Raw genomic sequence first — 26671 nt, forward strand, 5'->3', positions numbered from 1 at the left:
TGAGGCATTACCTGAAAAAAAGTTGTCGCTGTGCATATTTTCATCAGTATTCTTCTTTCAGGACTTTTACACAATCATTCACACCCTCATTACATCCATGTAATATTCACATAAATACAATATTCTTGTGTGCAGACAATTTTTTTATGATCACATTTTATATTGCCAAGTCGCAATATAAAATCATCTTTATATTTGTATTCTTTTCTCTGTTAACATTTGCCAGTGTTGCTGCCTAATCACCAGAAGCAATAGTGCAGCTGGTGTTTGCATAGGATTTCATAAGAATTAATTTTAAAAAAAATGATTGTATTGTAAGAATATTTGTATGTGCGCCACAACAATGGAACATTTGCGCCACTCACAGGATAAACTACAAAACAACACCAAAGATGCAATCCAGCTTTTATTATTAGAAGGTTTTTTTTCTTAAAAATGCATCACGTTTGGACCTCGCAAACGTGTCAAATGACTTGTTTTTGGTTCGAGTCATCAAGTATTTTTTCTTTGAGTGAGCATAAACACGTTTAACTCCCTCTTTGTCAAATCGTCTACTGAAAAAAAGATAGAAAAATCACAGTTCCATCATCTCGTCAGAAAGTTCTGTAAGAAGTACTAAACACCAAACGACGACACAAGAGGCTTTTGAGGAGAAAAAAGCAAGAAATGGGGAGGGGCGCAGCAAGACCCCGCCTTCAAGGCACAGTGACGTGAAAGGGACTCCCGGGCACGTGGTCATCGCCCCATTTTACAATAAGAATATAGTTTCCCACCTCTTTGACCGTGTATGTAACATTATACAACTTGTGGCCCGCGTGCTTGACATAGACCTCCTCGCAGGGCGCTTTAGGCCCGTGCACGCCCACCATCAACATGTTGGTTCCTGCAAGCAGGACCAATCAGGACCAAGACTCTCATTTGGACAGACACATCACAAATATATTTTACATACCCGCTTTGCAGCAGTCCACTGTGAACGAGTTCTTCTGGCCCACAAAGGCTTTGGATAGGCCGGCGCCCATAGAGACTACCTTACTGGCATCTGAGGAGAATTTGGGCAATGAGGCAAAGGCACTTCCCGCCGCAGACGACTTGGTTACGGTTTCTACGAGAACGGATGACGTCTCATGAAGACTGGTACCCCCGGACAGGCGTGAACCTGAGGACATGCACACCAATATGAAGATTCAGAACCCTCGCTTTAAAATGCTAAAGCTCCAGGAGTTCTGGTGCAAACCTACCTGAGACTTTGGCCTTGAAGGGGCTACCGACAATGTGCTGGGCTCCTCCATATTTGATGGAAATCAGATAGTTTCCAGGAGCCAGTGGGGTATAAGAGATCCGGTAGCCGTCACTGCAATCCTGACAGTTCATTTGGACTTTGGATGGACCGTCAATGGTCACCGACAGAGCGCCACAACCAGCATTACACGTGTTCACACTGAACTCTGAGGCCACGCCTACAAAACAGGAGTCCATGAAATCCAACGTATGACACATATGTCTTTCTTTTTAACGAACCTGTAGTGCCACCCTCAAGGCCCGGCCCAGAGGCCAACACTTTGCTGGGGTCACCCACTTGACTAGGTTCTCCCACTCGGATCTTGAAAGGGCTTCCGGGTACGTGGCTGCCGTTGAAACGGACATTGATGGAATGAACACCGTTCTCTTTGGGGATAAACCTGATAGCGTGCTGATCTGCAGTCAAAAAATAGTTTTCTCTTATTAATTTTAGACTGGGCACGGCAGGCTTGGATTTTCACCACTTCATCTGCATACTGGTTCACTTTGGCTTATATTCCAAGATATACAGACGTGAATCCAGACATCTCACCACCATCCACTTGGGTAATGAAACAGTCCTCCGTGGCCCCAGAAGGTGCATGGATCTTGGCGTCGATCAGGCCTTGAGCTCCATTTAGTTGTACGGCGAAGCATGCTTCCTGGTTCACCTTTAGTCCAGCTTCCTGAGATGACACCAACATCAACAAAAAAGTGACCTTCCGTTAGATGTTGAACAGAGTGTAAATGTGATGGTTATGGGTCACCTGAAGGCTGGTAATGGTAAGGCGGCGGGCGTCGTCAGACAAGGTGGCCACAGGGACACTGAAGGGCGAGTCTGGAATGTGCTCATCGTTGAATTTTATTGAGACCTCATAATCACCTGGCAGGAGCAAGGAATAAGAGGCTTGACAGGGCTGGGAGGTGTTGTACTTTAGACAGTCATCTCACCAGGCTCCTGGACCACATAGGAGACCCCACAGGAACCATCCTTGCGGTCCTCAAAGGTGATCTCGGCCTTGCTGGGCCCCTCCACTGCGATTGACAGCCCACCCGCCCCCGCCTCTCTCGTCCAGATGCTGAACTCAGCTGGAAGACACAATTTGACTTGAGCTGCAATACCCTCAGCATAAACCCGTGCATTAAGGCGACCTTGTCCAAGACCTTAAACTTCAGTTGTTGAACCCACCCGGAATGCCAGCAACACCTCGCTCCAGACCTGTGCCGCCTGCTCGCACCTTATGGGCCCCTCCCTCTCCCAGGGGTCCTACGGTGAACTGGAAGGGGCTACCAGGGACGTGTTGTCCTCGATACATGACATTGACCACGTGTGCTCCCATCTCCTGGGGAACGAATCGCACGCTGTACGTGCTGTCCTCGCCTCGGATAATCTCGGCGTCCTCACACTTGCCACCAGGACTTGTCACCTGTGCTGTCATTTCTTGGGTGGCGGCTTCCCCTGTGGGAGTGGACACAGCTATGAGCTGAGGAGATGCAGTAAAAACTCGTCATGTGAAGGTCATGTGACTTCGACATCATTCAACAGCGATATTGTAATCATTTTAATGGACACGTACAAACACACGCACAGTGAGTAGATGAATGATGAACTAGATTTTTCAGGGCCGATACTGATTATAAGTAGTCAAGAAGGCCAATAACCAATGTTTGGTGCCAATATTAATTTGCGGTAAAAGTTATTTAAACATGAATAGTTTATGTCAGTAACCATGCTGGACAAGGCTTTAAGTAGTTTTTTTAACATTACTTTTAGTAAACATTGGACTAGTGGCAACTTAATGTTTTATGAGGCGCTTATGTTGTGGTTAATTCAGCACCGAACAGCATAAGGGGATTTCACAAACACCATTATTATGTGTGTCTAATGATGTGGTTCAGAGTAGCATCAACATTTGCAATTTAAAATATGGGAACACTTATGGGAAAATTGTTAGGGCAGGGCAGGGCTGGGCAAACGGGCTGGTGAGCAGTGGTTATAACTTATCTACTTCACTAATTATTATTTTATATACTACATAGTAGGGATCGACTGATTATCGGTGCCGATATTTGACATTTTGGCGTATATCAATACCGGCCTTCTTAAATTGGTATTGGCTGATATTAATTTTTTTTTTTCAACTACAACAGAAATACATTAGCAGATACAATATAACGTATACTAATATGATACCCGTATTTAGTATTAAAAATAGTTACAAGTAGGAAGTAAGTTAGTTTTAACAACCCGTGCTCCTTTCTGCTAAGGCTGCGCTGCTGTGCTCAGACGCACACACCCTCCCTTTCTTTCTCTTCTCAGAGTGCTGATTGCCGAGCACATCTAATCTGTATACAAGAACTTGTCAGAACTTACATTTATGGTTGGAATTCCAGTTTTTGTCATTCTTTCCTGGAGTTATTTTCTTCCTTCCTTCTTTGACCCGTTTTGTTTCACTTGTAGCATGCATGGGCTCATTAAAGGGGAACTGCACGTTTTTAGGAATTTTGCCTGTCATTCACAATCATTATGAAAGACGTGACGATGGATGTATTTTTAAAATGCATTCTAAATAGAAAACAAATGCGATCAAAAGTTTGCTTATAGTGGAGCCTATGGGAGTTGCTGTCTGGCCTATAAAACCCTCAAAAAAACATCCAAACACCTCCTGTAAGGTTTTATATACATGATGTAAGTATATATGTAACGTAGTAATGGGCACAATAATAATAACATTTAATATTTATCTATTTTGATCATTTAAAAAAAAATATGTGGTGCATTAATTTTTAAAAAAAGCATCACGACGTTCGCTTTTTTTTTAACATCACTGATTACTGTTGACTGCAGACTTCATGAGAGCCAACAAACATATTAAAACATCACTTACTGTGCAATGTCTGCTGTCATTAGGATGCCGACTGATAGAATCTTGTCATATTTCCATTTAGATGAAGAATTATTCATAATCCTTGCAAAGAAAGGGGGGTGGAACCAGCTGTTATCCAGCTGTTTACTGACGTATACTAGTCATGTTTGGATACATTTTACTGCAAATGAATATCTCGAATGTAGGTTATAGGCCTCCTTGACTAATAATCGGTATCAGCCCTGAAAAAAACATTATCTGCTGATGTAGTGCTGTTGCAGTTGTAAAAAAAACAAACAAACCAAAAAAACAAGCGATACAAATAAAAAGAGGCCTATACCGATATACCGTATGTCAACATGCCAAATATCAGCGCCGATAATTGGCCCTGCCAATCATCAGTCAGTCTCTAGAATGAACACGCACCCTGCTGCGATGGCGACCTCCCACCAAAGCTGTTCAGACTGTCCCGTTCTAGGAAGTCTTCAAAGACATCTCTGAACGGCTCTCCAACCTGCGTGCTCTCTTCCACACGCACTTCCCGCTTGGTCTCGCCGCCGCGTGATTTGCTGATCTCCGTTCGCTCAGTGCGTGTGTATGTGTGGCTGCTGCGCGTGAAGGTGCGAGTGACGCGTTCCTGCGCTGAGACCATCTGAAACCAGTTTCCTGTGGCCAGAAACAAAAGGGCATTAAGGATGCAGAAGGCGGGCAGAGCAGGCACAGTGATCTTACAACGACCCGTTAAGCTTACCTGGGATCTTGAGGTTCAGGTCACAGGTGCTTCCCACGCTGGCAATGGCGGGTGCCTGGCGCTTCCTGGTGATGCTCTCCTTCATCCTGCCCTCGCCAAATACTTTTACAGTGAAGGGACTTCCTGTGGCCACAGTGGAACAGGTCACATGACACATTCTGCTGTCCTGTTGAGCGTGTGGGTGGAGTACCTGGGACGTGCTGGTCTGCAAACTTGATGTTGATGATGTAGTTTCCTGGCTCAGTGGGACAGTAGGTAACGCGACATGTGCCGTCCTCCACATCCTCGCAGTTAATGTCCACTTTGCTGGGACCCTCGATAGACAGACCCAGACCGCCGTAGCCTGCCAAAACAGACTTTACTTAGGCTTTACAACAGCGGTAAGCAGGCCAAAGGGGGTCAAGGACGTACCGGCAGTCCGGGTGTCGACGATGAAGTGGGCAACCTCAAAAGTGCGTCCCTCTACCAGACCCGGTCCAAACACTTTTACCTTGCTGGCGTCACCGATCTCTGACTGGGCCACCATGATCTTAAACGGGCTGTTGGTCACATGTTTGCCGCCCTTCATCACGCTCACAACATGCTCACCCACTTCCTTTGGCGTGAATGAGATTCCTGACACAACAAACACTAAAGTCTCGCTCTGGTTCTATGTCAATGATATAGTCGACAAAAACGGAAGAAAATAAAACTTTTCTAAAAAGCCAGTGGGAAAACAGCTCAAGTGTCAGGTTACGGGGCGAGAATTTGGGGTGACGAGTAAACATACCAATATGTCTGTTAAGAAGTCTCTTCAGGATACACGCCTCCTCGCTTCCGGATGGAGCTTGGATAGTCGCCGTCAGACTGCTCAAGTCCGTCTCGGTGATCTTCAAGCAGACGTCGGTTTCCGTACCAACGTTGAGCTGAGATGAAGTGATAGGGCCGTCGCCTGAAGACACACACAGGGGCTGCAGCACGTGTACCAATCGTCAAGTGGCCAATGACCGTTTAAGTACCGGTTATCTTGGCGGTGAAAGGGCTGCCGGCGATGTGCTTGTCATCAAACTTGACGATGATGTTATAGTCCCCAGCCGCCGTGGGCAAGTAGGACACGGTGCAGGTGCCATTTTTGTTGTCTTTGCAGCTGATCTCGGCTTTGGACGGTCCTTCCACTGCCAGAGACAAACCGCCTGCACCCACTCGGATCATAAGAACCATCCAAAGATGTCCACAAGAACACACATACTTTTAAGAAAGCAGTACCTTCTCCAGCGTCCTTGGTAGCGATCATAAAGGTCGCCGGTTCATTAGCGACACCGTGGCTCAAACCGGGGCCGTATGCGGTCACATGAACGCTATTTATGGCATCTACAAAAAACTGTAGTGGACTTCCTGGATGGATGGTAAATGCAAAATTCAGATCATGTTCTGACGATGGATAAGTCAGACAGCACAATGTACCTGGGATGTGATGGCCGTCGTACTTAATGTCCATCACATGCAAGCCACGTTCGGTCGGCGAGTACCTAACAGTGACGGTGCCATCCTTGTTGTCTGCGATGTGCGGACAGGCTGCACGCCCAGAAGGCATTCGCACTTCACCTGCACGGCACACAATGATGACATCATTCCAGGTCAGCCCACCAGAGATCTGTGCATCCAATAAAATAAGTCTCACCTGTGATTTCTCCTGTCTGCACGGTGAAAGGAATGACCAGACTGAATGGACGCAGCACGGCCTGCATCCCATTGACGGGGACCATGGGGTTGTTTGTCGCCTAGTTAAACAGAGAAATAGGGACGACTTATGATGACATCTTTATGGCAGCAGAAACGCCACCTTCACAAAGACGCAGCCGGGTGTGGGCGTGGCTTTAGTGGCTTATCATGCAGATGAGTCATGCGGCGTGTACCTGCTGCAAGGGGGGGGTCACATGATCCCTGGTCACCTCAACAACACTTCATACACGAACAGAAATGTTAGAAATGAAACAAGCTTAATTGGGTCCACTAGACATAGTTAGATTGTTAATGACGACGTTGATACCCACGGTGTGCATGGGACTCACCAGTACATGGAAGGGACTGTTGGGGATGTGCTCCCCTCCAAAGCGGATGGTGATGACATACTTCCCGGGCTCAGGCGCCGTGTAATAAATATCGAATGTCCCATCAGCATTTTCCACCACATCCACGTCAAGCTCGGCGCCATCAGGGGTCGAAACCTTGCAGGTAACCTTGCCTTTCCCAGCAGCCTTTGCGTCAACAGTAATTATGGTTTCTTCTCCGATTTGGATGGCCGGACCGACACCGGATCCTAACAAGATAGATATCACATCATGACTGATTGTCATAATGCTTTGTTGATTAAAAATCAATTATTGAGCAATGATGGCAAGACACTATCTGCACAGATTGTCATTCCTGTCGAACTATCAACAAAAAAGTTAAGAGGCAAGTTTAGGAAACAGGTCAACAATGTATTAATTGAAATGTAGTACCTGATCCATGTCCCCCAATGGATACTGTAGGACGAGAGGAAAATATTGACAAATAATGAATGATAGGAAAGGACAAATTGTGAAGGTAAGAAGGCGGGGCCTGACCTGTCACGAGACATTTGCTGGCGTCCCCCGTTGGATTGGCATGGATGCGGTAGGGCGAGTATGGGATCTCGTCACCACCATATTTGATGGTGATGGTGTAACGCCCAGTCATGTCCGGTACATAGGACACAGTGTAGGTCCCATCCCGATTGTCCCGGATGTTCGCCTTCTTAGGCTTCCCCTCAGGATCCTAGAAACATGTGTACACATGGACTAAGTGTACGAACAAGACAGCATGACGCAAGATGTGCTTCCCACCAGAGGTCTGCAAACAGCTAACTCAAATTTTTTAACCTGAAGAGGACCGGTTCCCTCCCTAAGTTTGTTTCCTGTTCAAAGTACATCGCATTTTCAGACCCTCCAGGAATTTTTTATGTTGCGATAGCGCCAATTAACACAAATTCAACTGATCCTCGTGAATTATGCACTGCCCTGCAATTTGGTCCAATTTTGGCGTAAAACATAAATGAAAAAAGTTTGCAACTTGTGGGCGATAGAGCAGACAGCAGACAATGAAGAAGCCTTTGGTAGTTTTTCTTTTTATAATAACTTTTCATTTAAATCATCTTTTTTTAAATCATAATTAATTACTATCGATATTAGTTATAATTGCTGGGATAAGCTCCAGCGCCCCCACGACCCCAAGAGGGGCAAGCAGTAGAAAATGGATGGATGAATGGATGATTGAAATAGTACAGTCATTTGACAATGAGCTCAGAGAATGTGCTTTTACTAACATCTAGTGTCTACTTGTAAGTTATGGTTCATACTCTGTGGGGTGTACAAAAGAAGTGAAAGCATCAATACAGTATTTGTTTTCCAAACTAAGCACACATTTGTGTGCAAATGAAGTATACATTGTTTAGATTTGTTGAAATATCTGGCTTTTTGTGGTTAAGGTTATACAAATACTACAAACATCAACAACAGATTCATAAAATCACAAGGATTGAAATTGAAACAAAATAGGCCTGCAAAATCCTGGAGGGACTGCATTGTGCTGACTCACAGCAATGAAAGTCACTTGAAAGAGTTCCTACTCGTGAACTCTGACAACATTCATGTATCACGAGCTTTACCTAATGAATGTGCGACGCTGTTCGCAAATAAACGCTGTGTGAAGAAATGTCAACATATCCTCTTATTTCATGTAATGACGAGGCTACATGCCCACAGTCAATCAATCACTATCCGCGACATATCGACCACAACCATGCTTATGAAGCCCGTCAGAAAAGTTTTTTCAAATGTGTTTCAACTTGAATGCTTTGAAGTCAGACCTCAAGTCATGGTCCAAGCTGGATATTGTCTGTTTCTCAGCATTCTCAAATGCAGCATGAGACCAGTGGTGGCAGCAACGATATACATGACATCCCATCACACCACTTCTGGACATGTCTGGAGTCATGACCCCAAAATTTTTTGGGTCATCGCTCAAATGTTTGAGTTATGATTTAAAAATCTTGAGAAGAAACTCAGAAAAAGTGTTGTCGTGATTGAAGTCTTGAGTAGTGACTCAAAAGACTGAAGTCATGACTCAGAAGTCTGAAGTCATGCATCAAAAGTCTTTGAGTCATGATTTTAAAGTCTTGTATTGTGTCTCAAAAGTCTTGAGTCGTAACTGAAAGGACTTGTTTTAAGACTTAAAAGTCTCAAGTCATGGCTCAAGGTCTTGTGTCATGACTCCAGTCACTGCAGAAATTTATAAAAATGAAGATGGATGTTATTCGCTGTGAATAGTAGTGAGTATTTACTAATGAAAATGAAAGTTTATGAATAATTGTGTTATTTTTTCAATATACTTTGATGACTTGAGCTAATCTTAATAAACAAGGCAGGCAGGTGGAGAAGGGTATGAGTGTTGGTTGGTGAGGTGAGGTTAGGGAGTTGTTTGTGGGCAGGGCAAGGTAAGATAAGGTGGCGGCCTTACGCGGCCTCTCTTAAGAATGGAGAACGGGATGGTTTTCTTGACTATATGAGACTCCCAAACCCGGGTGGCCCAGTCCTGCACAAACACTGAGGCCTGGCGCCCGCACTCGTCTGGACCCTGCAGCGACAGCGACACACACCCCGGCAATACAGTAGGTCACATCGACAGTGTCAGGGGTTAAAAAGTAACATTTAGACACACAAGTGCCTATTGCACTAAGTCTTACAAAAACTGAAATGTTTGATTTGCTAATGCTGGGTGGTTGACATGTGTTACTCAGTGTCAACAAGCTCAGCACACTACCTAAGTCACCCCCAGCTAGCTAGCTTCAAATCAGAACGTCAAGTCAAATTCTAAAAATATATTTTTTAATGACAGGGAAAATCCCTTCTGGCTCAAAACAGACTTTGTCTAATTGTGTTTCTTGGATTTACCAAAATCTGAACGGTGAGCAATCCTTCACCAGCATCTCTGGCGTCGATGGTGAACTCCACCGGCAGACTGGCAGGAACACCGGATGTATTTAGCCCAGGACCATTGGCACGGACCTTGCTGGCATCATGAACAGGCAGGGTCTTGATCTTGAATGGACTAAAAGGGTATGCAGACATGAGACCAGGAAAAATAATCTGAATTACCTTTTTGACTATTCCTTACCTTCGAGGGACTTCCTGCTTGGCATACTTGACACTCACTGTGTACGGGCCCTCAATGGCAGGGGTGTAGTTGACCGTGTAATACCCACCACCGTTGTCTTTAACACTGACAGGCTCAGTGAAACCTAGAGAACCAACAGAAGTTCATCTTCTGTTTAGTGACTGGTTTGTGACATAATTGGACACTTGACAAAATCATTTTTAAGCAGACTGACAACAATTTAAACAGGCCCATGTTCCAGATTGTCACCTGTAGGGCCAAATATCTGGACTTCTAAAGGGGCTACACCAGTTTTGCTGCTGTCCACTGTGAAAGTCTGACAGACGTGAGCACGAACTCCACTTCCAAGACCAGGCCCAGAACACCTCACCTTAGTGGGATCAATCAGCTCTCGCACTGTGACCCGAAATGGACTTCCTGCAAATATGAGTGCTGTTGTTTAAGCCAGTGAACTCTGTACGTCCCCATGCTGGACTTCAGTCAACTCAAGATCGAGCACCTTGAATTGGAAGTCCTCCAAAGGTGACGTTGACATCATATTCTCCAGGACTAAAGGGAATGTACTCCACGCTACAGCTGCCATCTTTGTTGTCCTTACAGGACATCTTTGCCTCAGAAGGGCCCTCGATGGCAAGGCCAAGACCACCTGTGCCAGCACCCCTGAGGAGTGCAGGACAGGAAGGAGGTGAGGATCTTTAAGTACCAGTATAATGGAAAAAACAAGTTTCCTCTTTATTGAAGCTATTATCATATGTATCTGATGCATAACACCAAAAGACTTACAAAATTTGCAAGTAAATAGATATCATCAAAATAGTATAACTCGCATAGAAATTCACAAGCCATTTGGAGAAATAATGAGCAAGCCAGTCCGTGACGTCCCCGGGGGTCCCACCATTCCCTTGGTTGGTTGGTTGAAGTTTATTTCGAATATGTATGCAGTTTCAACATGATACATCATATATTTTTTCACATCATGTCCGAAAAGGAGTAGGAAGAAGCAAAGCTTATTTAATCCTACCCCCCTTCCACTTCATAGCAGGGTTGTTTGTTCTCTATAACCACTGTTATCTATTATTCTGACTGACCTCTTGTGTAACTCGGTTAGTGAATTAAAGTTAAAGTTAAAGTACCAATGATTGTCACACACACACTAGGTGTGGTGAAATTTGTCCTCTGCATTTGACCCATCCCCTTGGGGAGCAGTAGTGTGCTTTTGTAGTTATTTCTCCATATTTTTACACAATAACTCAGTTATGGTAACACTAGGGAGCAGTAGAGAATATGGAGTGATTATTGGTCTAGAACATACAGTATTTTGCTTTGTACATTATATAAATATTTATTGCCACTTTATGTTGTATATTTTTATATGAGATTTCCAGCTCATTTTATCATCTATTTTAGCACCCAAAAATTCTATTTAATTCACCCTTTCAATGTCTACTCCGCCTATTTGCATTTGTGTCTGACTTTCTCTTCTACTGTTACCGAATAGCATTATTTTAGTTTTGATAAGATTCAAAGATAGTCTGTTTTTGTCAAACTATCTCTTTCATTTGTTCACGTCTTCACTTATTATTTGTATTAGCTTCTGTGTGTTCTCTGCTGAACATAACTTGGCCGTGTTGTCTGCCAATAACACTAACTTCAAATCCTTATAACAAATGTCGTTTGCATAAATATTAAACCATTTTGGTTCGATATTGATCGCAGGGGTAGGCCACAAGATATCTCCAGCGTTGTTGACATATTTTCACTTATTTCCATGTATTGCTTCCTGTTGGTTAAGTAGCTTCTTATCTCGTTCAAGACCAGCTCTCTAAATCCATGCTGTTCTAATTTGTTGATTAAGATATTTTGGTTAATTGACTAGTGTCACATGCTTTAGTTAGCTCCATAAACACTGCAGCTGCACACTTGTTTACCATCGATTTTATTGGTAATCTCCTCTGTTACTTTGATTAATGCCATTGATGATGAACTGTATTGGTCTCCTCTGTGGTTCTATGCAAGTCTTCCACTTTTATTTATGAATTTGTCCAATCTTTTATTGAATAATTTTTGGATGATTTTAAAAATTGTGGAAGTAAGGAAACAGGTCTAGAGTTTGTAAATTGGTGTTTGTTTCCAGTCTTATAAATTGGTACAACTTTTTCCATTTTCATTTTGTTTGGGATTTGAAATGATAGGTTACTAATATACGTTAAAGGCTCTGAAACTTTTTCAATAACTTTTTTTATTGCTCTCATATCTATTTTGTAACAGTCAGCTAAGGTCTTGAATTTGCATCTCTTTATAATCTTTTTTTACATTATTGAGGAACATTGAGTTGAGATTTCTGTCTATGATGTCATTTAAGTCCTCAACTGACCCGGAATCTGGGATATTTTCCTCTATATTTGGTCCAATATTTACAAAGTACATATTGAAGCTTTTAGCTACTTTGTTCATATTGTCACTTTTTACGTTTTCATCTTAGGAAACAGACGTTTCCCTTCGCCAACAACAACACAGCTATTCATGTAGCTATTGTGAGGGGCCAACGATTACTTTGGGGAAAATTGTGATCCAGAACCTTATATTTTTGAGCCTGAATATAAGGAGGATGAGCTACAAGTTTTAGAAGCCATGTGCTAAACAGATGCAGCTTTGGTGAAACACTAAGCATCGTGTAGCAGTATTGCTATGTGCTGAACAAGAAATACAAACTACTAACATAATTATACAATCATTCACTGTACAATGTCTGCTCTCACTGGGATGCCGACTGATAGGTTGTTCTTATTTCCTGTTTAGATGAAGAATAAATCATAATCATCACTAAGGGTTTAAAAGAAAAGTTGCAGCAAGCTCTCGTCTTCAGTATTATTGTCTTTCTTTCCGTCTTTGGGTATAAATTGAATGTCACAGATGAACAACTTGTTGATTTATGGCTAAAAACTCCTATTATCCGGGTGAGAGGCATGATTTATAATCTAGAATTAACTTTAACCAGCTGCGACATGCTGCAGCACCAAAAGTAGCAGGACACCAGCCGGCTCAATATAGCAGCATAAGCTAGTTACCTCTCTGTTATCAATGTGTTGCTAAAAAACAGTTGGCCTGTGTTAGCGCTTATAATAACAATATTGCTAATATTTGGTTAATATTCAGGTCACAAGATGTAAATGTAGTATTTTTGGCTGGTTTTAGATGATTATTTGGAGCGCTTTGTTGGTGGAGTAGAGGAGCCCCCATTGGCTCAATTGTTAGCAGACTTTTTAAAATGATTATTATTTATGATTTGAATGCATAAAAAAAAGAAAAACATATGTGTTCTCTTTCCAAGTTCTGCGTATTTCCGCAATTACTAATCTGCTGATAATGGGCAGAGTGCAGAAGAGCTCCCCTTGTTACATCATCCAACCCTGAATCTACGGAAATTGCTAAAGATATTGGGAGCGGAATATTTAAAATGGCCATCTTAAACTGTTGCATTTTGTGGATGTTTTGACGGTATTTTGACGTACTTTGCGGATTGGAAATACAATTGGATATGGTTTACCGGATACGGTGAAACACAATTCAGCATATAAAGTCAACATGTTGACGTGAAATCACCTGGTCTCCACTGTAAACTGGTTGGGTTTACTGACCAGACCTTCCTCCAGGCCTGGCCCGTAGGCTCGCACTCGACTTGGATCACAACCTTCATTAACGGACACCCTGAACGGACTCTTGGGAACAATATCATCATTGTATGAAACTTCGATGAGATGCAGCCCTGCAAAAATAGATACACTCAATAAATGCTTAGCAAATTTGATGATAACTTGTAGAGTCCAGTGAAAACTTGTAGAGTCCAGTGAAAAAATCCAAGTCAAGTGACTGACCGTCCTCAAAAGGCATGTACTCCACACGACACGTGCCATCAGCCTTGTCTGTGATGAAAGTGTCCGTGTTGGAGCCTGATGGATTTGAAATGACCACTTTAACATGGCCGCCAGAGCTGTTATTAACACTTCTGGCATCCACGATAAAATGTGTGGTGACTTCCCTCAACACTCCTGGTAAGGACCAACACCAAGGCAGCATTCAGAAACAAAGTTGAACAAGCTTGCAGGCCTAGCTCTTTACATGCTTACCTCTGGGTTCCACCCCAGGTCCGTAGACGTCAACCCCGCTGATATCCAGAGCCGGTTCCACTTGCAGGTTGGCGGGAAACTGTGGCACTAGATGTCCTCCATACTTGACAGTGATTGTATACATGCCGTGGAACTGTGGGATATAGGTGATAGAGTAGGTTCCGTCACCATTGTTCTCCACATGAACCTCAACTTTGGACCCCGACTCAGAAATAATCTCGATCGTAAGCTCCGCTTCTCCGGCTTTGGAGCAGTCCACCAGAAAAGATGCAGCCTCGTTGACTTTTCCATGCTCCAGTCCAGGCCCGCTAGCGGTTACCTTGCTCGGGTCAAACACAGACTGGACTGACGCCTTGAAAGGAGATCCGGGGATGTGCTGGTCCGCAAATAGGATGTTGATGGCGTACTCGCCAGACTCAGTGGGCAGGTAAGACACGGAGCATGAACCATCACCGTTGTCCTGGCATTCAATTTTAGCCTCACAGGGCCCTTCCACTGTCAGGCCTAACCCACCGGTCCCAGCTCCCTTTGTGTCAATAGCAAAAGGTGCCAGTATTCCTACTACGCCACCCTGAAGACCTGGACCATAAGCTCGCACCTGTGAGGTGAACAAAGATGCAGTAAATATAACTTAAACCACACCTCATCTTCTGAATATAAGGAAGTCACCTTAGAGGGGTCGGGGGGGAGGATGCCCTCTACTGCCAACGGACTTTCTGGGATGGGGTTCCCGTCATAGCTGATCTCCACAGTGTAAGGTCCTTCCTCTGGTGGAATGTACCTCACGGAATACATCTCATTGGCTGCACCCGACTCCACCTTGCACGGGATTGGTCGATGAGACGGAGAAATTATCTTCACATCTAGTTGGCCTTGACCACCAGCGCCCAAAGTGCTAATGTGGAACTCCTGGTCCTTTCCGACATCCACCTCTGATAGAAACAAACACCACTGAACTCAAAGGTCTCTGGCATCATGTCTTCAATTTAAAAAAAAGTTTACTAACTGTTGGCAAGACCGTGAACTTGGATCTTCTTGAGATCAAGAGGCGGAGCCACTATGATGTGAAACGGACTTTTCGGGATGGGATCACCCCCATGAAGCACAGTGATGGACAAACTTCCCTAAAGAACCAAAACAATGATGTACGGCGGTTGACACCATCTCTGTCATAAGGTCAAGGGTAAAGCTCACCTGTTGGGCTGAGGTGTAGCGGACCGTGTAGGAGTAATTATGGTTGTCGATAATCTCAAAGTCGCGTACGGCATCGTCTTTTGTGGCGCCGGTAAAGTGGACTTGTGGTTGGGCTTTGCCTGCTCCTTTAGTGTAAATGGTGAAGTGAGTCGGCTTTCCCGCTTCCACGCCTACCAGGGAAGAAAAGCAAATAAATCAGAATTCTAAAGGTGTAATTCAGGATTAATAGAATATTTTTATATATGTGTAAAGCAGCTGACCCGACTTGTTGAGTCCAGGTCCTTCCGCTTTCACTTTAGCAGCATCGTGAGAAGGATCCACTTTTATCCTAAAGGGGCTGATTGGAATTTCCTGTTTCAACAACAAAAGTGGCCATTACACATCTTTTATCCTGTTTCTCTCTTTGCGGAACTGATTGTCTCACCTGGTCGGCGAACACCACCATGATGGTGTACTGACCCGACCCCGGGGGAGTGTACTTCACCGTGAACGTGTCGTTGTCATTCTTAATAATGTCAAAGTCGATGTCGGCCTCAGCTGGTCCGACCACGCCTGGCGCACACTTGATACCGATACTGACATCGCCTGGTGTCACAACCAACCTGGTTTCATGCTATGGTTATCGGGACAACAAAGACAAAGGAGTAGCTCCTCACCCTGTCCAGCCTCACTGCAATCCACAGTAAAGTAGGTCGGCTCATTGGCCTTCAGTCCAGTTCTTTCCACTCCAGGACCATACACCTTCACATTTTCCGGATGGCTGCCCTCTCCGATGCTCACCTGCTCGCAAACCCACACTTGTCACTTTCAGTAATCACTTCCATCTTGCAGTCGTTTGTGACCTTGTCGTACCCTATAGGGGCTGTTGGGGATGTTGATCTCTTCCCACGTGACAATGATGGTGTGCTTAATAGGCTTTGTGGGGACATAAACACACAGGAAGGTCTCATCACCATTGTCCCTCATATCCACATCAATGGGGCATCCTTCAGCATCCTGTGGGGGACAGTAGCATAAGATAGTCAAGGAAGAAGATACTCAAGGAGCAAGTTGTCCTCACTTGAGCGTAGAGCTTCAGCTCGCCTCTGCCAGTCTCTCGGGCGTCAATGGTGAAATCGGCTGGTTTGTTGACGATGCAGCCTACAGGGTCGAGACCTGGCCCGTAACACCTCACCTGAGAAACAGATGACAGGCTGTCTTAAACCTAGGTCAGGACAAACATAGCTGATCTTCATTGGTGAGACCTTCTCTGGGTGAAGGTCAGTGGCGGCAGGCAGGATGTGCGCCATAAAGGGGCTGTCCTTCACATCCTCATCATCACATATGACGTGAACAGCGTAGTCGCCGGGTTCCGTGGGCCAGTACCTCACATCACATGACCCGTCTCCTTTATCATCACACTCAATTTTGGCCTGAGAAGGACCCTCAATGGAGAATCCTGACCATTACCAACACATTTCACTTAACAAAAAATTTGACCTTCTGATTGGCCACATTTGAAGTTGAGAGGACGTACCCAACGTTCCCACCTCTGTCCCAATTGCCTCCACCACAAAGTCGGCACTCTTTCCCACCATTCCTGTCTCCAGACCAGGACCCCAGGCCCGCACCTTCTGAGGCCCTGCCTCCTCGCTCACATGAACATCAAACGGGCTAAAACATGCAGACACAAACACGGAACATTGCAAAAAAGATTTCAGTTATATAATATTATTATTATTATGCATCAGTTAAGTCAAGAGAGCAGCAGGTTGGATGTTCACCTGCGTGGGATGCTGTGACCCCCCCAGGTAATGATGATGATATAATTTCCTGTCACGATAGGGTAATAGTTACAACTGTAGAGTCCACCATCCACCTCGACCATCTTCACCGGCTCCTCCATGCTGTCTGCAGTAAACATGTTCAGGAGCACAACCTTAGAACTGGGTGTGGGTCACATTCAAATATATTGAGGGGCAAAAATGCTCACTTGGCCCCTTCACTGCAACTTGAAGCTCGCCGCTGCCGCCTCCTTTTGTGTAAACTTTAAAATCCGCCACTTCCTTTACCCTCAAACCTTTGGGCTGTAAGCCTCGGCCGTGTGCCCTGCAGGCGTGTGGGTTGCAGGCTGTGTGGACCAATCAGAGGGTGGCGCTGGTTAGATTGTGTTCAGTAACAGAGCGATGCTGTTAGCCATGAAAAAAGAACAGAAAAGCTGAATAGACTGCATCATTTGAAGAGAAAGAGAAAGCACATAGCTGATTTGTAACGTTGATTAGTTTTAAAAATTAATAAACAAGAGAAGCCAACCGCCTCGTCAATTAGCTCTCGCCTATGTGACAATTCATAGCAATAAAGGCTGTGGTCACCATTGTTGAAGGTCAGTCAAGAGGTCACTCGACCTCTGTAGTGACCAAGCGAGGACTCGTTGCACAGGCATTCACACGCTCACTGAAGTAGAAGAAGGATAATGCGGGTAGAGCCATGCTGTGAAGCTAGATCACTACGAGCCCAGGATTCGGTCGACAGGCACCAGTCACAATTCTGACCCCGCCTCCACTAACTTGGTCGCCTGGGTTTGGGCAGCTTTGCAGAGGGCGTTCTCCGTGAGGGTGTGCATAGCAACTGAGGTACAATCTGCACCGAAGATGCCAGCGGAGGGGTGCTCTGTGAAACTGAAGGAGTGAAGAGCAGTGGTAAAGCATGTGGCCCAGATAATACACCCCCAGTCCAGTCCACCAAGAGGAGATGTTTGTCTATAAATCAATTAAATCAGATCTAAGTACCTCAGTGTCCTTTGGGTTTTATGGTCGACCATGAAGACCTAAGCTCTAGAACAGGGGTGTCCAAACCATGGCCCGTGGGCCAAATGCGGCCCGCAGCCATCTTCAGTTTGGCCCGCGAGACAGCAGCACAAGTTAAATTTCAATAAGCAATCTGGCCGTGGGAGGTGTTTTCATATTAAATCTAAATATCCGGCGATCTGACACGTGGCAACCTGTTGCCATCTTGTGGACAAAGTAAGAAACTCAGGTCAGTGACCATGATGTGTACTTTCTAGACGTCACAAGCACAGCATTTACTTCTATGACCAATCCAAACAACCTTTTCTAGTCAGAAAAAAAATTCAACCCGCACTAAAAGTCAACACACATGGTCACACACAACACAACCTGCTCACTGAACTTTGTGGATATTATAAAAAAAAGTCCAATTACCATATACAATTCTAAATCAGACCCATTTAAATCCATTGCTAGGCATGATGAGGAAAATGCAGAACACTCTCTCCACACTTATCCATGTTTGACTTTTAGCTGCTTGATATTTCTGATTGATCACAAAGCTTTAAAGAGGTTGTCGCGGAAGTAAGCAAGTTAGGAGTTGAACTTTTACATACTCTTAATATTCAATTATAATAACTATTAATTACATATCTATCAGGGTTTCCCGTGGCTCTTTGTTGTTAAGGCGGCTGCCTTAACAACAAAGGCCTAAACTAAAGTCTTAACAAGCTGCTCCGCTTAGTTCTGCCTCTGCCTCTGTCAGTACGTCTCTGCAGCAACCAGCATTGTCCAGCAGTGCGTATACAGAGTGCATGTAACAGCCAATCAGCAGTGCGTATTCAGAGCGCATGTAACAGCCAATCTGCAGTGCGTATTCAGAGCGCATGGAGTCAGTGCTCAGGCAGGCAGAGGAGAGACGGTGGGGTGATCAGATAGGTGTTTAGCAGGTGAGCATAAGGCAGCGGACTCCCCCAAAATGATAATAAACACCTCCCAGTCAACTACTAGTAACATCACTATGAGCCTGTTGACGTTCTAGAAACATAAGCTGCAGCTCAGCTCGCTCGCAGTCCTTGAGGTGAAAGCTAATTAGCTTTTAGCGTAACGTTAGCTCACTGTGCGTTGTGTGTGCGTGTGTGTTACGGACAGCAAAGCCCTGTCTGTCTGAGAGAAAGACAAGCATTATTGACCTACAGTTAACAACTAAGTTATTTCACTTTACCTTTTTCTGTGTTGATTGAGCTGTGTTGAAGCAGCAAAAAAGGACATTATGTTAAAAGAATAGTTTCCTGAAGCTGTCTCAGATAGTTGATATAATAATGTAACTGCATCATAAAGCCTACATGAATTCCATGGTGTTCAGGGATGAATAGTCTCTCCTATTACTATTGTACTATTTTTTCAGCTATAGCTACCTTAATCATTAGTAATGTAGCAGCCTAGTTTTAAATGGCAGGGTACCTGCTATCACATGATGATAAAAAATAACATTTACATAATGAAAATCAACTACAGGCTTCCCAAATGCTGTAATAAATTAAGCATGATGAGTTGAACAAGCGCTGCGGGAAACCCTGGAAATATATATATGGTTACTTTGCGTGCGGTTGGCTTTCGGCCCCTGGCCAAATTTTTTAGCCCAATGCTGCCCCCCAAGTCATAAAGTTTGGACAACCCTGATCTAGAATCAAGACTCAGGTGTCCAAGTCACACGGTTGAAAATCATCTCAACTAACGTGTGCTAATGGTTAAAACTATCACTAGCAGAAAGGGGGAAATATTTACCTTCTGCAATGTGGACCGGAAAGGGGCTTCTGGGAATCTGCTGGCTGGCAAAGGTCACATAGACCGTGTGCAGCCCCTCCAGGACGGGAACGTAGGTGCATCGAAAGACGCTGTCGCCTTTGTTCTCCAGGACTACCTCTACTGTATCCCTCCGGCCGTTTGAATCCACGATGACCACGCCCACGTCTCCGGAGCCAGCACCTAGTGGTCAACAGATGAGACCATTAGGGGACAGGGTGCAGAGACACTTGGAGTGCTTTGGGGCTTGGGACGCTTACCTGCTGTGTAGATGTCAAAGTAGGTGGGCTTGGTGGCCATGTTTCCAAAATGCTGCAGTCCCAAACCATGAGCCTGAACTCGGGTTGGGTCACCCATGGCTTTGGAGACATTGACCATGAAGGGACTCCTGTCAATGTCTTGGCCCGCAAACAAGACCTTTACCTGTGAAAGCATAAACATAGTCAAAAGTCTGTCATGGTTTCTAGGAGGTGACTTGGCATGCTAGAACAAAAAATAGCAAGTTAGTCACTAAGTTGCTATGACCAGAAGTTAAGGCTAAGGTTCTGATAAGTGTGGCAAGCAAAATACTTACTTTATGAAGACCCTCCACTTTGGGCAGGTAGAACACAGAGTAGGTTCTGTTCTTGTCATTATTGGGGATCACTCGGGCCTAAAACAATCAATCAATCAATAAAAGTTAATTTATATAGCCCTTAATCACAAGTGTCTCAAAGGGCTGCAAAATCCACAACGACATGCTCGGCTCATATCCCACATCAGGGCAAGAAAAAACTAATCCTATTGGGCATGATGAGAAACCTTGGAGGGGACCGCAGATGTGGGGACTCCCCCCCTGGGCGACCGGTGCAATGGATGCCGAGTGGATACGGTTAATAATGTGAGAACAAAGCACATGTTGTGTCCGTACCAAGCTCATTTGGATCAGCGTTTATGTGTTTAATGTCCCCACCTCTTCTGTATGACCCTCCATGTCCTCCACATAAACAAGAACCTCGCCCAGTCCAGCCTCGACTGTCTCCACCAGAAACTCTGCTGGCTTCAGAACCACATTCCCTCGAGGTTCAATGCCTTAAAAACAAAGAATTTATGAGTTCATAAAACTAACCCAGTTAGTTTTAACTAGGATTCTAGTGTTGTTTGTCCCACCTGGTCCAAAGGCTTTAGCTCTCTTTGGATGTAGTGTCTTTGCCCTCAAAGGGGCCCCAGGTTTCAGTTTCGCTTTGGGGAACTGAGACAGGTAGGTCATAACCGAGTGCTCATCCACATTGGGGTCAACAATCTCCTCCGGTGCGATGACCTGCAGACAAATGGGACAATCCTGAATTTTTCCAAGACGCTTGACACGACAGCAAGATACCTCTGAGCAAAGGCCAAAGGAAAAGGACAGAAAATGTGGAGACAGGTAAAGTGACCTGAGGTACGCCCAGCCAGTCGTCTGCCTGCTGCATAGCCTCTCTGGCATTTTCCACCGGCTGTCTTGGATCCCAAGTCTCCCAGTCCGGACAGAGACCTACAGACAGCAGCATACCTTTCAGCACCAGCAGGCACAAGTGGACCAATGATGTCTGCAGGTCCTACCGGGGGCGCAATTGTCCACCAGGGCTCCTAGGGCCTTGCCATCCCTCCAGTCCCGGTGGAAGTTGGTAATGGGCATTTGCGGCACCTTGTTCTGGATCCAGCCCAGAAGACGCTGCTTGGGGGTCAGCGTCTTGGCATCCTCATCGTCCCCGTCCTCCCACATGGGCATGGAAATGGAGTAGTGCAGGATCAGGGTCCAGATAAGACCCAGGATCAGCTTTAGATTCCCGTCCACGATGGCTTTGGAGTCTGGAGTTAAAGGAATTTTCATCAAATGATTCTCATTAGCGTAGGCAACGCCCCTTGCTTGCCACATGACCAAGGAACTAGAACATAAAAGGGCCGGTAAAAACACACACAAAGATAGCATGACCTTTGACCTTGAAACACGTCATCAATGCAGGAAACTCTGACTGATGCAGACACACACAAGTCGACACAAATCGGACGGGAAAAAGAGGCAGTGTGTAAGTGTGTGAGTCAGTGATGTGTCTAGGGGGTGGCCGGTGCCAACCTTAAAACCTGACAGGCCACCCCAGGTGTCACCCTACTCAGAGGCGGAACAATTTGAAGCAGTGTTTTTCAAACTGTGGTACGTGTACCACTCGGGCTCCATCTAATGGTAGCCAAAGATATGCTTAGTTTAGGGTTCCCCAAAGTAAGCCTGAGGATTTACCCAAATTTACTTTTAAAACATGAATTTAGAATTTACAATGTCTACCGATCGGTGAGGTCCACAATAAATAGTGCTGACCACATGCTACACACAAGTGAAGAAAGCCCTTTAGGTAGTAATTGGACAACCACTTCAAACTCATGGTCCAATTATTCAAAAACCAACACAAAACATTACAATATGTGATACAAAAACACAATTTGCCCACTGAACTATGTGGACATGAAAAAAATGTCTGTTAGTGCCACACAATTCAAAAATACACCCATTTAACCCATTTAGTAGACCTGATGGATAATATATGAAAAACACTCTTCGCACTTTTAGTTTCGCAATTTTAGTTGCTTGAGGACATCGATAGAAAATGGATAGATGAAAGTCAGGGAAGTAAACAAGTATATGTAGTCTGGCAGATACTACAGAAGCTGTGTAGCGTTAAAGCAGAGGTTCTATGGTATAAAAATAAAAAAGTGTATATACGTATGTTTAAAGTGTTTGCAAAATACCTGTCTATAGTCTAGTCTGAATATTGTATTATTGTTAATCCCACTGTGAATATTAAAATACGACAATTCATTTGCACTGTATAATAGCTGCATGTATGAAGTTTGCATTAAAAAACGTGTGAAAATCAGTTAAAGGTGCCATATGTAGAAAATGCATGTCAACTCATCATTAAATGGCCCTGATATTTCAAAAGGCATTAATAAATCATGTTCTTTTCGAATACCTTTATAACTGATAACATAGTTCAGGGGGGATATGCTCATTTCAAAATTAGATTTACATCCCCAAAATCTTGTTATTGCTTTCATTTCGATGCCCCGCTCTCTACCGTTTGACCAATTAGAAAGTCTGTGAGTGCGTCACATCCAGGTTGCCAGTTACGCACTGCCCTCTTCGTCAAGCTACTGCCACTGGTAAAGTTAGTAAACATGTCAGACCTTAGTAAATCTAAATTAAGTCCCATCTTAAAAGTCATTTGTATAATCTAGCCTTTAAATAGACCCTCCTTTTTTAGACCAGGTGATCTGCCGTTTCTTTTCTTCTCTCCTCTTCTCCCCTGTCCCTTGCGAGGGGGAGTTGCATAGGTCCGGTGGCCATGGATGAAGTGCTGGCTGTCCAGAGTCGGGACCCCGGGTGGACCACTAGCCTGTGCATCGGTTGGGGACATCTCTTTCCTGCTGGCCCCACTATGGACTGGACTCTCGCTGATGTGTTGGATCCACTGTGGACTGGACTTTCACAATATTATGTCAGACCCACTCGACATCCATTGCTTTCGGTCTCCCCTAGAGGGGGGGGGTTACCCACATATGCGGTCCTCTCCAAGGTTTCTCATAGTCATTCACCGACGTCCCACTAGGGTGAGTTTTTCCTTGCCCGTATGTGGGCTCTGTACCGAGGATGTCGTTGTGGCTTGTGCAGCCCTTTGAGACACTTGTGATTTAGGGCTATATAAATAAACATTGATTGATTGATTGAAAAGGCGTCGTTACGATTCTTAACTTATTCATGATAAAACCAGGAACAAAACAAGGATTTGTATGGGGAATGCCTTTGAAAGATGGAGACGATTGAAGGCCGAGAAGATTTTTTCATCTGACGCCAAACTTGCTAATTTTCTCCTTGATAGGTAAGTAAGGCATTTTCGTTTTCTTATTACTTGTAATAAATGGAAATGGACATTTGGTATGTAAACTATATTGTCCATTACAGTCTATTATCTTGTCTAACAAAGCTAGTATGTTCGTGCAACGAATGCTTAGCATGCTAGGGGGGGTATTTTCTTGGCACAATATAATGCATTACATGTAATGATTTTCTACTTTGTGTGTAGACATGGTAGTAGGCCATATGATTTATGCGTAACGTGGTTTTTGCATAACGTGGGTTGGCTCATAGAACTACAGCTGCTCCTGGGGTAGACTGACTGTTTCATGGGTGCCACCCCTGGAAAAAAAAATTCTGGACACGCCTATGGTGTGAGTTGTGCTTGCAGTTGTTTTAGGTCAACAAGTGAACAGCTGAAGAGGAACCCCAACCCCTCTTTGTTTTGTGGCGCAAACAAATATTAATGTTCAGATTTAAATTGACCTTTATTTATGCTCAGTTGCCTTGTGGTTAGAGTGTCTGCCCTGAGATCAGTAGGTTGTGAGTTCAATCCCCGGCCGAGTCATACCAAAGACTATAACAATGGGACCTATTCCCTCCCTGCTTGACACTCAGCATCAAGGGTTGGAATTGGGGGTTAAATCACCAAAAATATTCCGGGGCATGGCCACCGGTGCTGCTCCCTGCTCCCCTCACCTCCCAGGGCGTGATCAAGGGTGATGGGTCAAATGCAGAGAATAATTTTGCTACACCTAGTGTGTGTGTGTGACAATCATGGGTACTTTAACTTTATACACATCCTGTCACATGACCTTAACTTTGTCAGCAGTCTAGGCGATTACTGTTCTATCGGCGGAAAAAACATTCATGCATTATGGGATGGCACATCAGAGTGTGATATACATACGTGTATACACACATCTATATTCATGATCATATACATACATAATCTACTGTCATACAGGATCATGTCAATGGGCTCCATGTGGAAAGCCTGCTTCTATTTTGAGGGGGGAGGGACAAGAGTTCAGCTGTCGCCCCATCAATCACAACAGGCTCTCTTCCCCTGTTTTGGTGCCCCCTGCGCGCGCACACGCACAAACACACGCACAAACACACGTACACAACGATGCTCCGCCCCAAGCTTTTTTTTTGTACATCTTTAACTGCCTCCACGTGCTTTCAATTAATGTGGACATGCCGCTGTGTCAAAAGTTTGCTTTTTTTCTGTCTAGTGACACTTGAATATGGGATTATAGAGGTCAATGTTGGAGGTAGCTGACGGTAACAACTGCTTGTTACCCCCCACGTGACCATTCATCAGGGTTGGCTATTGGCTCTGCCCACACTTGAAAGGACTCACCTATGGAAACGAGGCGGATGTGTTCACGCTCCAGGAACTCCAGTGCCACCGACACGTTCTCCAGCTTCATCTGGCGGAAGTTGGGTCTGCCGTGGTACTTGCGGTACATGTTCTTCTGGCTCAGAACCTCCAAAAGTCCAATCAGCTTGAGGCCATCACCCAGGTCCTTTTGCAGGTCCATGATGCGCTTGTGGAGACATTTGAGGTGCTCATTGCACCACCTGGTGAACGTATTCTGCTGGATCTTCTTCCATGGAGCGTCCTCGGCCAGGTCCTTCTCAGTGGCGGGCATCTCCTCTTCTTGCCCCTCCTCCTGGACCACAAAGTTATGGAGTTGCTGCTGCTCCATGTAGCCGCTCGCCATGCTTTGTCTTCGCTCACTCACAGGAGCGTCCACAGAGGCTCATGGGAAACTTCAAAGTGGCACAAGACGCCTGGACGGCAGCGGCGAGTACGATGAAGACAAGCGTCCACAAAGCTAGTGAGCGTCAGTGTGCAGGACTCCCTGGAATGTTCTTGCCAGACCATAATAACACTCTGCCTGATAGCCAGCCACAAGCTCATTGGGCAAGGGGGGAGGGGCTGGACGGGGCCGGACCCCCCCCCCCCCTGGCCGTGTCTATTTTTAAGGTTCACACAGCGGAGGAACGCTTGGGCTTACCAGGGTGACGTCATCAGCTGGCGTTTGCCATCTTCTTTGGATAATTTGCTTAAATTTGCTGAATGTGTAACCATGGCAACCATGTAGTACTTTTTTACATGTGTCGTTACTCTGTCACATTAGCTTTGTGCTATCCATCCATCCATCCATTTTCTACCGCTTGTCTCTTTTGGGGTCGCGGGGGGTGCTGGAGCCTATCTCAGCTGCATTCGGGCGGAAGGCGGGGTACACCCTGGACATCGCAGGGCCAACACAGATAGACAGACAACATTCACACTCACATTCACACACTAATCTAGGCTAAAGCTAAAAGGCAGTACTAATAATAATTTTCTTTTACAGTCACAAAAGAAGAAAAAACAGAGACAGTCACAAAAGAAGAAAAAACAGAGGCGGAAGAGATCAACAATCAACAGGCGGCTATGATGGCATCACACACACTTCATCAATCAACTATTGATGACAGTTACTACCACTACTATATTTAGATATCATACCTGATCCATGACGAGTGGTTTATGGAAGCAACACGATGGATAAGTGATTCCGCAAGAGGGCTATGAAGTCACTTCCTGTTAAGTCAAGATGACAGCGATGACCAATATAAAGTTGGCGGCCTCAACCTTCTGAGTGATGTAAAGGGAAGTCATCATTTCTGCAGTAGAAAAAGTTAAGATCATCCGCAGGTGAGTGCAAGCAGGTCAACAAAAAGAGTGTGGCTATACCTGCTCTACACCAGTACCCAATCAAAACTCCTACGAGGGTGTGGAGAAGAACATGACACGTGTCACTTCTTGTCAGCCAATCAGG

At 44.9% G+C, this 26671-nt stretch overlaps 1 protein-coding gene and 1 long non-coding RNA gene across 2 annotated transcripts; one reads left to right on the top strand and one right to left on the bottom strand.

Moving 5' to 3' along the window:
• Positions 1-406: 406 nt before the first annotated feature.
• LOC133638734 (filamin-C-like) lies at positions 407-25571 on the bottom strand. The gene is made up of 47 exons (XM_062031635.1): positions 25201-25571; positions 21548-21796; positions 21382-21479; positions 21116-21266; positions 20919-21037; positions 20541-20618; positions 20227-20389; positions 19949-20149; positions 17368-17505; positions 17159-17285; positions 16912-17048; positions 16640-16833; positions 16456-16569; positions 16248-16391; positions 16052-16175; positions 15820-15980; positions 15656-15746; positions 15396-15565; positions 15208-15325; positions 14871-15133; positions 14202-14799; positions 13950-14123; positions 13678-13840; positions 10574-10734; positions 10324-10491; positions 10075-10198; positions 9852-10008; positions 7488-7677; positions 7383-7406; positions 6951-7198; positions 6560-6659; positions 6343-6483; positions 6145-6273; positions 5898-6071; positions 5669-5830; positions 5311-5514; positions 5090-5242; positions 4900-5022; positions 4575-4814; positions 2471-2740; positions 2233-2370; positions 2049-2164; positions 1835-1967; positions 1522-1698; positions 1242-1460; positions 953-1159; positions 407-883 (listed from the first exon to the last, which is right to left on the bottom strand). Exons 1-47 carry the CDS (start codon positions 25562-25564, stop codon positions 696-698), a joined length of 8085 nt encoding a protein of 2694 aa, XP_061887619.1. The 5' UTR covers positions 25565-25571; the 3' UTR covers positions 407-695.
• Positions 9983-26671, top strand: LOC133638736 (uncharacterized). Its single transcript, XR_009823678.1, has 3 exons — positions 9983-10596; positions 10675-10759; positions 26204-26671. It is a non-coding gene; the product is annotated as an uncharacterized LOC133638736 (long non-coding RNA).

Source organism: Entelurus aequoreus, linkage group LG21 (genome assembly GCF_033978785.1).
Source record: "Entelurus aequoreus isolate RoL-2023_Sb linkage group LG21, RoL_Eaeq_v1.1, whole genome shotgun sequence".
Classification (NCBI taxonomy): domain Eukaryota; kingdom Metazoa; phylum Chordata; class Actinopteri; order Syngnathiformes; family Syngnathidae; genus Entelurus; species Entelurus aequoreus.

Coding starts and splice junctions, on each gene's coding strand:
- LOC133638734 (XM_062031635.1), bottom strand. CDS start 25,564: ATGGCGAGCGGCTACATGGAGCAGCAGCAACTCCATAACTTTGTGGTC. Junction 15,981..16,051: donor TTGCAGTGAGGCTGGACAGG/GTGAGGAGCTAC, acceptor TTGTGACACCAG/GCGATGTCAGTATCGGTATC. Junction 7,407..7,487: donor CAGCAAATGTCTCGTGACAG/GTCAGGCCCCGC, acceptor CTCGTCCTACAG/TATCCATTGGGGGACATGGA.